We start from the raw sequence: 12,760 nt of genomic DNA, 5'->3' as shown, positions 1-12,760 counted from the left end.
GAGGAGGCGGAGCAGGAGGTGCTAGATGTGGAGGAGGAGGATTATGATGGGGTGGTGGTAGGCGACATGGTGGTAGACGATGTGGTGGCGGTAGAGGAAGAGGAGGACGAAGACGAAGACGTGGTAGAGGTCATCCCTTTGTCTGAGAGGATCCAGAGAAGAGTGGAAGTAAGAAGGGAGGTGGCTTTCAAGGTCCCCCACCTGGGCAGTGGGGATGCAGCCTGGAGAACTGGCCCTTGTGCCCGTGGTGACCCGGTGGCACTGGGCAGCCGACGGCCGTGGGAAGCCCTGGCATTTGGAGCAGGGTCTGGCAGCAGCTGCCATGGCACGGCTGATGCCGAGAGGCCCTCCTGGTCCCTGCTGCCGGCCTCTCGGCGGGACTCCACAGAGCAGCCCAGTAGGTCCCTGGTAAGCGGAGCGAGCCCAGAAACATCCCCCCCCACCCAAGAAGTCCAAATACAGTCAGAGGGACAGGGAGGCACCCTGCCAGGTGGCGTGGCAGAGGAGGAAGGAGCGAGAAGCACGGAGGAGGCAGCAGGAGCAGGAAAAAGAGAGGAAGAGGGTCTTTGACACGATGCTGAAAGCTCAGCGACCAGGGGACTGCCAGAAATACCTAACGGCGGTGCTGGATCCTGGTACTTGTCCCCACAGCCCACCTCTGCCTTGGGCTGAGTGGGGTCTCCTCTTTGTGGAAGCCTGACCCAGGCACCGGTTCCAGCTCTCTTCCAGTCCGAATGCGGTGAACAGATCCTCGGTGCCTTGCAGGCCACGAATTATTCCTGCCTGGTTGAGAATCAGACTGTTCCCTGCAGCATCACCTGGAGGAGGAAAATCGTGTCATCTCAGGTTTGTGAGCAAAATCTCCTTGTTCTTGCCCTTTCCTTCCTCTGTTACTTGCACTCGTTAGCAGTTGTATTTAGCAACCCAAGTAAAAACCCTCGAATCTCCCTGCCTCAGAGCTCTGAGTGGCAGCGCTGGTTGGAGCGACTCAGAAGCAGACTGTTGGTCTGGCTGTTGGTTTTCCTGTCTGGACAGATGGAAGAAGAAGATGAACGGGCAGAAGATCCCAATGTCCTGGCTGTGCTTCACTTGGAGGAGCTTTTGTCCATGGTTCACAACTCCGTACAAGTGAGAGTGCTGATGACTTCTGTGCCCCCAGACACGCCTTGCTGTGAAGGTGGTGGTTGTCATCCCCCTTCACGGCAGGAAGGTTTTGATGGGGGTTGGAGCCACAGTTTCAGTAAACCAGAAATCTGGTTTTAGAAGCCATTAACGGGTCAAAACCACTAGGGTTGTACAATGCAAAGTTCTGACAAGCTTTCGTTCCCAGTTACAACTTGTCACAGATTTTTGAGGAGGTAACATTGGCAGATGAAGTGAGATTATTTTTGAATTCCTTCTGCCTGTCACGGGTTAGGGCAGGAAATAAAGGGCAGTGAGGCCACTGCCGTAACTTTAGGCTGCATCAAGTATTGCCTGCTTGCCCCTGAGGAGCATCACAAACAGATTTTCTCATCTGCAGATCCAGCTGCAGAATCAGAGCCATAGATTGCTGCGCTTGCATGTGCACCTCAGAAGGGTTTAACTCCTTTTCTCTGTTGATCTTTGCAGGAGGCCCAGGGCTGTGCAGAAGGACAGGAGACCCTCCAGAGCTACGTAGCTCGTGCGATGGAGAAAATGCCCGGGAAAACTCTGGCGCTGGCCGTAGTTGGAGCACAAAATTGTTTCAGGTTAAACTCTTTTCCCTCCAAATGTTTCTGTGTTGTCTCTGCCCTTGAAAAACACCATCAGCGCTTACATTAACTCCTTCTAGCAAAGACCGGAGCGTAAGAGGTGTTCCCACCCAGAACTGCTCCACGCTTTGTTGTATAGAAACAGAAGCAAAGGTCCATCCAGCCTGTCACCACAATGACCTGGGGAAGAGTGTGAGCTCCCAACCTTGCTTTACTCTTCTTAGGTCTTTCCTATTTCCGTCAAAAACCAGACTGGGACAGGCAGCGGTGAATGGAAACCAAGAGGAGGGACAGCGAAAAGGGAGAAAAAGGAAAGCTGAGGACTCTGGCCCAGTGGTAACCAGAATGGACGTGGAAGAGGTGAGTCCTTTTCAAACTGATGGCACGCAGCCACCAGCTCTTGTTGTCTGCTATTGCTTGAGCATTTGACCCAATCCCACACTTTTTGGACAGGGGGGGATTCAGTCCCCATTAGTCCGTGTGTCTGTGGACAGAGCTCTTTGGGCTCAGCTCCCCCCTGCTCAAGGACGTCCCTGCTGTACCACGGACCGACGTGTCTCGTTCACCTCCATCCTGACATCCGTCTCGCTCAGCATCTCTCGCCCTTCGTGGCCCGCTGGCAAAGCATGTCAGCGCTGCCTTGGGCTGGCTGGCCTGCGTGGAACAAGCGCCTGCCACTGAGGAGCTGCAGCAGCTGAAATGGCACTCAACTGCTCTTAACTGGCAGGAGACAGGCTGCCCCATAATACTTCAGTGCCTTAAATAAGCTGTTCCCCCAACGGGGAGAGCTTCGATGTTCTTGTCCTCGAGCAAGATGCTGTGACCCTTTCAACCAAGAGTGGAGTTGGATGTGAGAAGATCCATTGTTCCATCTGTTGTTTCCAATGATCTTTACAGGCCTTGCTCGATGTGCAGCTGAGGAAACAAATCCAAGTCAGGTTTTTTGAGACCTGGGGGGAGTTCGGAGCATACACCACCGTGTTCACAAAAGCTGTAGCTGAAGCACCTTTCAAGTGAGTAAGCAGACGAGGTTTGGTCATGTCTTCTTTGGAGAGGCTGCACTTTCACAGGGACTGGGGGGGAACAGCAGGTACGGGGCTGCACTTCAGGGCAACACGGTGTGACGATTTTGAAAGACCAGGCGACACAAAGCAGCTGCTCATTCAGCACAGGGTTGGTTCTTGGAAACGGAGGTCCTGCCCGGGGAGGGGTGGGGACAGACTCTGGTTTCACATTGGAGTCTCACTTGACATCGAGCAAAGCTCTTGTTGTCAGTCTGATTTGAGGAGTGGGAAGGGAATGCAAGTAGAGCTGGGCTTTTACAGCACCAGCTTTTCTTCCGTGTGTAGCCAAGAGAGACATTACTGAGGAGGAGCTGCTTAACTGCTGCCATGGATAAGGAAGAACAGCAGCAGGTTGCACAGCAGTGGCTAAGCAAGCCCCCTTGTGCTGTCCCACACGATCACAGCATTCCTGTCACAGCAGCTGCTGTATGTCACATCTCGGCCGTGAGAAGAGGTGAGATGCCATTAACAGTGACACGTAGAAGTGTTTCATTATGGTGGACAGTGAGAAAGTGAATTCTTGTTTACCCCTTTGTATGTGTGTTGGCTTGTGTCAGGATTGCTCCCAAGTACAGGATCGTTTCTTTTTCGGTAGGAAATTGGATGTAAAGAAAATCGGGCCCAGTTTTTAACATTTACTTTGATGCCAGCAGTGTCTGTAACAGCACAGAGTGAGAGGTGGCTCTCCTTCTCTGGCCGTGTGACAACAGGTGCAGGGATAGGATTTTCTTCGCAGCCTCATTGCCTCATTTCCTTTCCCATCCTTTGTTCTCCCGAGGCGAGAGCAAGAGAAGACAGGGCTCCCTTTCAGCTTAGAGAAGGAGCGGTGCAGAGGGGTGAAGGCGGCTCCTTCTCAAAAGGGTCTCTTGGAAGCTTGGAAGAGACAGATACAACAATTTAACCGGGTCAGCCTCGAGACGACTGAGGCTATCGTGTCCGTCTACCCTTCTCCTCAGCTTCTGTACCGGGAGAGAATGCCTCAGGAATACTGAGGACTGTGTGCAGGCAGCCAGCTAACGTAAGGAGGGGAAGAAATCATTTCATTGGTATTAAATTGGACACAACAGTTCTGTGTGAGCTGTTTAGTAAGGCAGTGAGGGAACTGGTGCCACGGCACCCATTGCTTTGGTCTTACAGAGCAGGCTACTGAGGGAGCAGTGTTGGTTCTGCGTCGGCCTGTGAGCTCCCAAATGAGAGCTGGGGAGAGACGGGGTGAAAAAGGAGCTTCCGTTGTGAAAGGGTGGAGCGGTGACAGGCGCAGAGCTTGGATTATTTTTTTGAGCAACGGATGCAACTGGATGACACCGCTGTTCCTTTGTGTTGCTTTTAGGCCTATAGCAGATGCTCTTCGGAGCAGGAGAAGGAAAACATGCTGGCGAATATCCCCGTGTGCCGCGGCAATGGTGTGACAGCCACCTCCCGGTGGATCGGCCCAGAGCTCTCCTGCCGAATCTATCTGCAGATGACTGCCCCCAGTCCTGGCCTCTCTTTGTATTTCACTGGCTAGCCCCAGGCAATGAGGATTTTAGTGTTTGCCTGGTTCAAGTACTCAGTTTTCTGCCGGGCACAAGGACTTAGAGAACAAACAGTCATTGATCCTAGTTTAAAGACTTAAAACAGATTTAGAATTGATTGTAGCAGAAGGTTGGATGAAGTTGCTGAACGCGTGGAGTTTACACAAGAAAGATGGTCAACATCTTCCAGAAGAGCACGAGTTGGACATGGTTGAGAGTCGACAGTTCCTTTTATTTATTTTATCCAAAATAAATTATTTTGAATAATAACGATCTTTGCTTCTTAATATGCCATCTTGAATGCAGACAGCTATGCCATCTGTCAAAAGGAATACTTTCTACCGCAAGTAGTTATCTTCCCTCTCCACTGTGAAAAATCCTAATGCTAAAGCAACGCGGTGCTGCCCCCCAGTACCTGCCCTAGTGAGGTGGAAGAGCTTTGCCTCACCAAATAGACTCAGTGTTCCACTGTGGCAGATGGGAAGGAGGAAGACTAATTTTCAGATATCAATTTAGACTGCCCTGGTTCAGTCTCCAGACGACTTAATTGATAGAGGGTCTTTAAATCTGATTATATGCATGGAATGATGAGATCTGAACAGTTTGCACAAAAAAAAAAAAAGCTTTCTTTTCATTAGATTGGGGAATATGTTGTTAAGAGAGGGTCAGACAGTGAGGGACAAAGAAAGAGGGTCGATTTGTGGATGGAAGGGCTGAAAAAAGGAATACCTAGAGAAGTAATGGACAGACAAGCCACTAGAATCTTAAAAATATTCCTATCCAATTGGATTAAAGAAAAGCCCAACATCCCCTCTGCACCCTCTTTCCCGATTCGTGCCTGTAAGACCGAGGAGAGAAAAAATGAGCAGCAGGCAAACGATCTCCTCCTCCTCCTGTCAGTGAGCTGAGGGGAGGAGGGTGGCAATATTGAAGGAGGCTCACTGAAAATGAAAAGGGCGGTTTGGTGATTACTTGTGCAACTTGGCAAAACGCTCCCTCACCAGTCCCTGCAGAGAAGGCGCTAAAGCTGCCCGGCGAGACAGCAAGTTTGATCCCCGACTCCCTTTCTGCCTGCGAGATAATACCACCAGCAAAAATCCTACTGTACGAGTGCACCAATGGGCGTGGCAGCATCGACATGGAACCCGCACACTGTTTAAAACATTTTGGTCTAGTACTAATCAAAGTAAGTGAGGATGTAACTGTGTGTGGAGAAATGAATCGGGGGCGTGGAAATGTAAATATTGTGATCGATATGGAGATGCAACCATTTTAGGAGGAGCACTAGGACCGGGAAACACATTGTATTCTGAGCAACCCATAGACTCTGCAATGTGGGAAGGTCCCTTCGCCAATGGGACCTGGGCTTTGCAAGGGCATTACTGGATATGCGGACGGCAGCCTATCGAAGATTGCCACCAAACTGGTCTGGTATATGCTATGTGGGATCCTTTAGGCCCCTATTCTTCCTGTTAGCCTCTGATGAGGGAAACCAGCTAGGAATTAGGGTGTACAATGAGTTGAGGCGTGAGAACAGGAGTATTGATACCAGTCTGACCCGAAACAGTGGTCAAAAATGGAGAAAGGATGAGCGGCCCACTGAGAGAATCAGACGACATTATGGCCCAGCTAGTTGGAACCCCAACGAACTGATAGCGGGAGCCAGAGAACCGCATAACCCGCTTACAGGCAATATTAGAAATCATAACCAATCGGAGAGCTGATGCTTTGGACTCGTTAGCTGACCAATGTACCCACATGAGAAATGCCATTTTTCACCTTCGCATGGTTTTGCATTCTCTGTTAGCCGAGGAAGGAGGAGTGTGGAAGGATATCTTCGAAATAAGGGACATGTGAACAATCCAGCCTTTCCAGAGAATCGGAGCTGGGACGTACCGGAACTGCTGAAAGTATAAACAACTTCCGGTGCAGGGGGCATGAACGTCTTACAGGTGCAGGAGAAGAGACAGCCACCATTCATGACGCCGTTGTAATTTCTCGAAGAAGATGGGTGTGAACATTTGTGACCGTGACTTGAACATGACTCGCAATGTGGCCAATCAGGTTGGACTATGGGCCGTTAGTTGTGATGAAGCCAATCAGTATTTATTGGGTGTGGTCGAGGGTTATAAATGGCACTGGAAACACGGAAATAAAGGTTCACTTGTTAGATCACATTGATCGTGTCAGTGTTCTCACGCAGCTCCCGCACGGGGGGGGTGTGTGTGTGGCAAGGTTTTGGTAGGGAGGGGACAGGGGAACCCCGGCGTCACCCCTGGGGTCACCCTAAACCCCCCCTTCCCCCTCCCCCCCCTAAAAAAAAGAAAAAACAAAACGAACCTCACATAGGAAAAAAAAATCCTGAAGTGCAATAAAGAATCCCTGCTTAATAACACTGAGTTGTTGTTGAGTTTTCTCAGATTCAGTTGACAACCCAGAGGCGACAATCTCTGTCCGACTGCAGGAGCCGCTGAGGACAGGGACTCCCTAGGCGCGCCCCGGGACCTTTCCTCGGAGGGACTCCCTGACTCATCTGGCTCGCTGCAGGGGTGGACAGGGACCATCTACGGAAAAAGGTATTCCTTCTGGTCTGCTTCTGTAATTTGCTCAGTGCTCGCACTGTGCGCTGGTCAGCATTGATGTCGACGTGTATTTTCACCACTCGCACTGATATTTAACTACCTGAATTGGAACTTGTATGACATAGATATGATATTGGATCTTAGTCTGCTCAATGCTATAGTTGCTATTGTAGTAATCAGAGTTGCAAGTGTCCTCTTCTGTCTTTTGTGTGAATGGTGTAAAGGAGCTCCTCGTGTGATGGTGTAAAAATTGGTTATCGGTGTTTGAATGCGTGAGTGAGTGAGACGCAGTGTTATTGTTATCGTTATACGGATGATATTTTGATAGCCGTACCTTGTTTGCCGCTTTTAGATGAAATAGAAAAGGACACACGGGACAGTAGCTTCAGGAAAACGGCAAGAAGAGCGCGAGACTGCGCGCGAAGACACAAAATACTTCTGACAGCCCATGGAATACCCCAGTGTTCGTAATCAAAAAGAAATCAGGAAAATGGCGATTGCTACATGACCTACAACAAATTAATGCTGTCATAGCTACAATGGGAGCTCTACAACCGGGCCTACCCTCACCGGCCATGATCCCTGTGAATTGGGGAAATATTGTAGTGGATTTAAAACCTTTTCTTTTTTTTTTTACTATCCCATTGGCCTCCCAAGACAATGAAAAATTTGCATTTTCTGTGCCTTCTTGAAATCCTGTGGAACCTTCAAAAAGGTATCAATGGAAGGTTTTACCAAAGGCACGAAAAATTCACCAACAATTTGTCAATGGTTTGTAGCACAAACTTTGTCACCTGTGAGGGAAAAATTCCCAACTAGTTATTGTTACCATTACATGGATGACGTCCTGTTAGCATCAAACAGCAAGGAGCAGTTGAGAGACATGGAGAATTGGACCAGAAACTCATTACAACAAAATGGGTTAGTTATTGCCCCCGAAAAAGACAAAAGGTAGAACCCTGGAAATATTTGGGAATGACAATTACAAGTAAACAGGTTGTGCCACAGCCTGTGAAACTCAACCTTAAGGTTAAAACACTTAACGATGTACAGAAACTGATGGGATCTTTGAATTGGATCAGGCCTTATCTTGGGCTGACAAATTCGCAGTTGCAAACATTATTGGAATTATTAAAAATTCTACTGATCCAGCAGAACCCAGAATATTAAATGAGGAAGCACTAGGTGGAATTCATAAGGTGGAACAATCTAGACATGAGAAATTTGTCTCTCGAATAGACTTGGCTCGATTGGTACAATTCTTTGTACTAATTGACACAACTGTACCATTTGGTGCTTTGGTGCAGTGGAATCCTGAGTGGGATGACCCGTTACATATTTTAGAATGGATGTTTTTATCATTCCGGCCGCAAAAAACTGCTCCTGGATTGTTTGAACTCACTGCTGATGTGATCATAAAAGCCAGAAAACAATGTCTAGAACTAACAGGGCATGATCCAGCTACTATTGTTTTTCCTGTTCTAAACTGGTATTTTGAATGGTGTCTGGCAAATACTTATGAGCTACAAGCGGCCATGGCGAGTTTTCAAGGGCAAATATCGTACCATCTACCATCACACCCGCTACTGAAATTTGCTCGAGAAATACCATTTGGTCAGAAAAACTTCAGCCAGCCAGAACCTGTAAAAGGCCCCACTGTCTTTACAGATGGTTCAGGAAAATCAGGTAAAGCAGCAGCAGTATGGTATGAAAACAACAACTGGAACAACACAGTAGTATATCAAAAAGGTTCTCCACAAGTAGTAGAGCTGCGTGCCATGTCTGTTGGTTTTCTATTTTTAATTCTCCTGTAAATATTGTCACTGACTCAGCATATGTAGCCAATGGGGTTAATCCATTGGATAAAGTGGTCTTGACTATGTCAGACAATCAAATCTTATTTGAGGTGCTTTGGAACTCTGGAAGAGCATTCAACAGTGAAAAGAACCTTCTTTTGTTATGCATGTTCGTACTCATACCACTTGACCCGGATTTTGTGCAGAAGGTAATTCAAGAGTGATGCTCTTGTTTCTGCTATGGCTCTAACTACTGTTCCTAACACGAAGCAACAAGCTCTATTATCACATCAATTTTTTCATCAAGGTTTTCGAGCTTTACGACGGCAGTTTGGTTTGTCCCGTACTGAGGCTCGTTCTGTTGTAGCTGCCTGCCCTGATTGCCAGGGCACTCACACCCCAGTGTGTTTTGGTAGTAATCCCAGAGCTATGCAGTCCTTGCAGATTTGGCAAGCTGATGTTACTCGTATTAACGAGTTTGGCCGACAGAAGTACGTTCATGTTTCTATTGATACTTCTTCTCACGCTTTGGTAGCAACAGCACATAACGGAGAAACCGGAAAAGATGTGATTCGACATTTACAGAGGGCTCTTTCTATGCTTGGGGTGCCACGCCAAATTAAAACAGAGAATGGCCCAGCATATGCTTCACGGAAAGATCAAACATTGTTTAGTTTATGGAGTGTTACTCATGTTACAGGCATTCCCCATTCCCCAACAGGACAAGCCGTCGTTGAGCGTGCACATGGCACATTGAAGCGTCAGCTTCAAAAAACAAAAAGGGGGAATGATTGGGGAACCGCCTCAGGCATGTTTAGATAAAGCAGTTTCTGTTCTTAACTTCCTTCATTATGGGGACACTTCTCTACCTCCTCTTTTTCTACATTTTTCTTCTCCTTTTTCAAAACAGGATTTGCAAAAGGGTGTCAAAGTGCAGATTAAAGATTTAGTTACTGGCCAGTGGAGTGGACCGTGTGAGCTGATCACCTGGGGCAGGGGTTATGCTTGCGTCTCTACAGATGCCGGCCCTCGCTGGGTTCTTGCTGGGTGTGTTCGGCCTGTGCTGGAACCTGCATCAGGGTGAAGAATGGGTAGTTCCACAACCCAAGCAGAACGTCCGGGTAACTTCAGATACGTGATGTATCAAGAAGCTTTGTGCCTTTCTACTGCGAACCCTGAAAATCCATTCTCCACGTGTTTGCTTGGGTTGCCATTAGACATCTGACCATTCAGAACTTATTTTCAAGAGCATACAGCAGCTAGAAGAAGAGATGAAGCGTTTGACAGAGGATGATGGCTTAGATTGACTGAAAAGGAGGTTGAAAGGGTGGGGGCTGTCTGGGTAGTTAATATCTCTGATTGAAACGGTGAGGGCAGTCATCTTGGTAATTGGGACCGTGCTTTGGATGTTGCCTTGTCTTGTCAGTCTTCTGCAAAGGGCCCTGCAGAAACTGGTCATGCAACATTTCTTGCACAAAAACAAAAAAGGGGAATTGTCGGGGATAGCCTGACTGAGGAAGATGCAATTGGCCTCGACAGCATCCCAGTATACCCGTGAGAAGATGAAAGAAGTGGATGAAGAATGTTGTAAACAGGGTTGAGGGGGTGATAAGAGACTGAGCAAGAAGAGACTAAACAAGTGAATACCACAGAGCAGAAATTTGGCAAGAGAATGAAGTGGGAAATAGAGTAGGAGCTCCAGCCAGTCAGTGTGTGAATAGAGGTGAATGGAGAGAGGTACTGAGCAAATCATTTTAGCAGCCTTAGTGCATGAACGGGTGGACAGATAAGAAAGGTTATAAAAGGGTATGTTTTTTCTGCTGCGCCATCTCGGCCATCTTGGCTTTTGTAACATAATAAAGGCTGCCCTTTTTTACCTATATTTTTGTCGGTGTCGGTCCCTACCGCGACAATACACAACCTCACGTGCGTGCGCGCACACACACACACACTACACGGCTGTGCCATGCTTTGGTTACGCACACAGACCCCGCGGTGCATGTTGGTGACCAGCTCTGCTGAGGACTACTCACAGGGACCCTTCCTCACGCGGAGAGGCCGGCTGTCTCTTGTCTGCCGCTGGGGGCAGCTCGCAGCCAGATCCCCTTCGTGTCCTTCTCCAGACGCTTTTCCTTTTGCCCATCTCTTCAGCTTCAGCCTGAGCTGGATGCAGCTGACGACATCCCCAGGGCAGGAACAGACAACCGAGCCCCTGGCACGGCCTCTGGCAGAGGGAAAGAACCCCGACTGTCACAGCCAGCCCCAGGCCGGAGCCCCCCCTGCTGCAGCAGCTCCTGCAGACCCCGCTCCTTCCCCGCACTGCTGCTGAAGGCCTCTGGGTTAACAGAGCCCTGGGCCTGCCCGAGGCCCCACTCGCCGCTGCCAGGACAGGCCGTGGGGCAGCCTGGGGCTGTGAAACAGGCCTCAGGGCAGGGGCTGGGGATGGGGCAGCTGCAGGGGGTGAAAATGGCTGAGGCGGCTCAGGGGGGCTCTGGGAGTCGGGGTGCCCAGTGCCTCTGATGGGGGGTCTGTCTCCTTCTGCTTCCCCTGCCCAGCTGTCGGGTCACCCTGGGGCTGCCCCAGCCGGCCCGGTTCCGGTTTGGAGCTCCCACCCACCACCCCCGGGAAGCCAGCAGGCAGGAGACACCCTGTCGCCCGCCCAAGGGCCTGGCTCACCTCAGGGGCATCCCCAGCCCTCACCTCAGCTGGGCCATGGCTGGAGCAGAGCCTGCACCTCCCGGCACCAACAGGGCTGCCCGGCAGCCCCTGCCCCAGGACTACAGCTCCCAGCATGCCCCGGGGCTCCTTCCTGCTGCCTGCCCCTGCAGGGACACTTCCCCCGGCCCCGCCCCGCCCCCACGGGCCCCATGGCCCCTCCCCGGGGCACAGGCCAGAGCAGGGCGGGAAACAGCCCCCAGAGCCTGAGGGCCAGCGGGAGGGGGGAGTGTGGGGCAGGGCGGCAGAGAGGGACCCAGCAGCGATGGCCTCTGGGGTGCGGGATCAGGGGGAGCACGAGGGGCCCGGGCAGGCAGAGAGGAGGCTAAAGAAGATGGGGACGAGGAGCCAGAGTGAGGAAGAGGAAGAGAAGCAGCACAAGAGGCTGCAGGGCAGAAAGGGAACAGCTGGAAACCAGGGAGCCAGAGCCTGAGAGAAAGGGAGAAAGACCCAAAATACCGGCTGTGGGCACTGCTGCCATTGCTTGAGCACTGCCCAGGAACTGCACGGCCAGGAGCCTCAAAATAAGGGCGGCCTGTGAAAGCCCTGCCCCGGGCCCGGTCCTGCACCCCGATGGTGGTGGTGAATGTCGCACGGCAGGGTGGCCAGGGCCGGGGGGAGAAAACCCGTTGTGGGGTGGAATTGCCCAGCTGCTTTTTGTTTGCTGGTTGCTTTTGTGTTTTTTAAAAAATAGCATTTAAGCTCTGAATACAACCAGCAAGTAGAAAGGAACCAGGTGTACCAGGCTGGGCACATTTAAAGCCCAAACCCGTTCAACAGCCGCGCAAGCCACTACTGCCTCCTCCTGCAAACATTCCACCGCCCACCTGCAGGGAGAGGCAGCCGCCCTTTTTCTTGAGCCTTCTGCAGGTTCGGCACCACCCAGTACACTCATGCAAGGACGGACTCTGCCTACCAACCAATATGGTTTCAAGCAAAAGCCGTTTATTGAACGTTCGGCTGTGTCTTCTATTCTGTTTTATTTCCGGACACGTGATCGCGCATTCTGCCAAAAGGACATGTACGCCTTGTCTTGTAGTTGACACTTCCTCAGGACTGGCTTATCTTGCAGCTGCAGCTCTTCTTCTTCCTGTCTGCTCTCTCACGGGTAGACTAGAATCATCTCAAGGTCCAAGTCGTCCTGTTCAGGGGCCTCAGTCCAGCTGAGATCCCCCACAATGGACAAAGAGTCAGATACGGTGCCTAACAGGTTACAGGCATGGCCACGCAAACACAAGTCCTTTGTTAAAGTCGGCTTGTTCCTGAAAACGCGTGCTCAGGGAAAGATGAGAATCAAACGCTTTGGTGTTCTGAAATCAGTCTCAACCGTATAAATACTGCCCAGGGGAGCTGGGA

General features: G+C 50.4%; 1 protein-coding gene across 1 annotated transcript in view; it reads left to right on the top strand.

Moving 5' to 3' along the window:
• The first annotated feature begins 66 nt into the window (after positions 1–66).
• Positions 67–12,760, top strand: part of LOC147412840 (structure-specific endonuclease subunit EME1-like) — a 34,186-nt gene continuing 21,492 nt past the window's right edge. The window contains exons 1-6 of the mRNA XM_086480949.1: positions 67–168; positions 428–635; positions 719–846; positions 1,036–1,128; positions 1,612–1,730; positions 1,958–2,093. Coding sequence (XP_086337075.1) covers positions 67–168; positions 428–635; positions 719–846; positions 1,036–1,128; positions 1,612–1,730; positions 1,958–2,093 — 786 coding nt within the window. The remainder of the gene's footprint in view (positions 169–427; positions 636–718; positions 847–1,035; positions 1,129–1,611; positions 1,731–1,957; positions 2,094–12,760) is intronic.

Source organism: Leptosomus discolor, unplaced genomic scaffold (assembly GCF_034619465.1).
Source record: "Leptosomus discolor isolate bLepDis1 unplaced genomic scaffold, bLepDis1.hap2 HAP2_SCAFFOLD_29, whole genome shotgun sequence".
Lineage (NCBI taxonomy): Eukaryota > Metazoa > Chordata > Aves > Leptosomiformes > Leptosomidae > Leptosomus > Leptosomus discolor.
The sequence above is the reverse complement of the archived record's forward strand: the minus strand, read 5'-3'. Positions and strand labels throughout refer to the sequence as shown.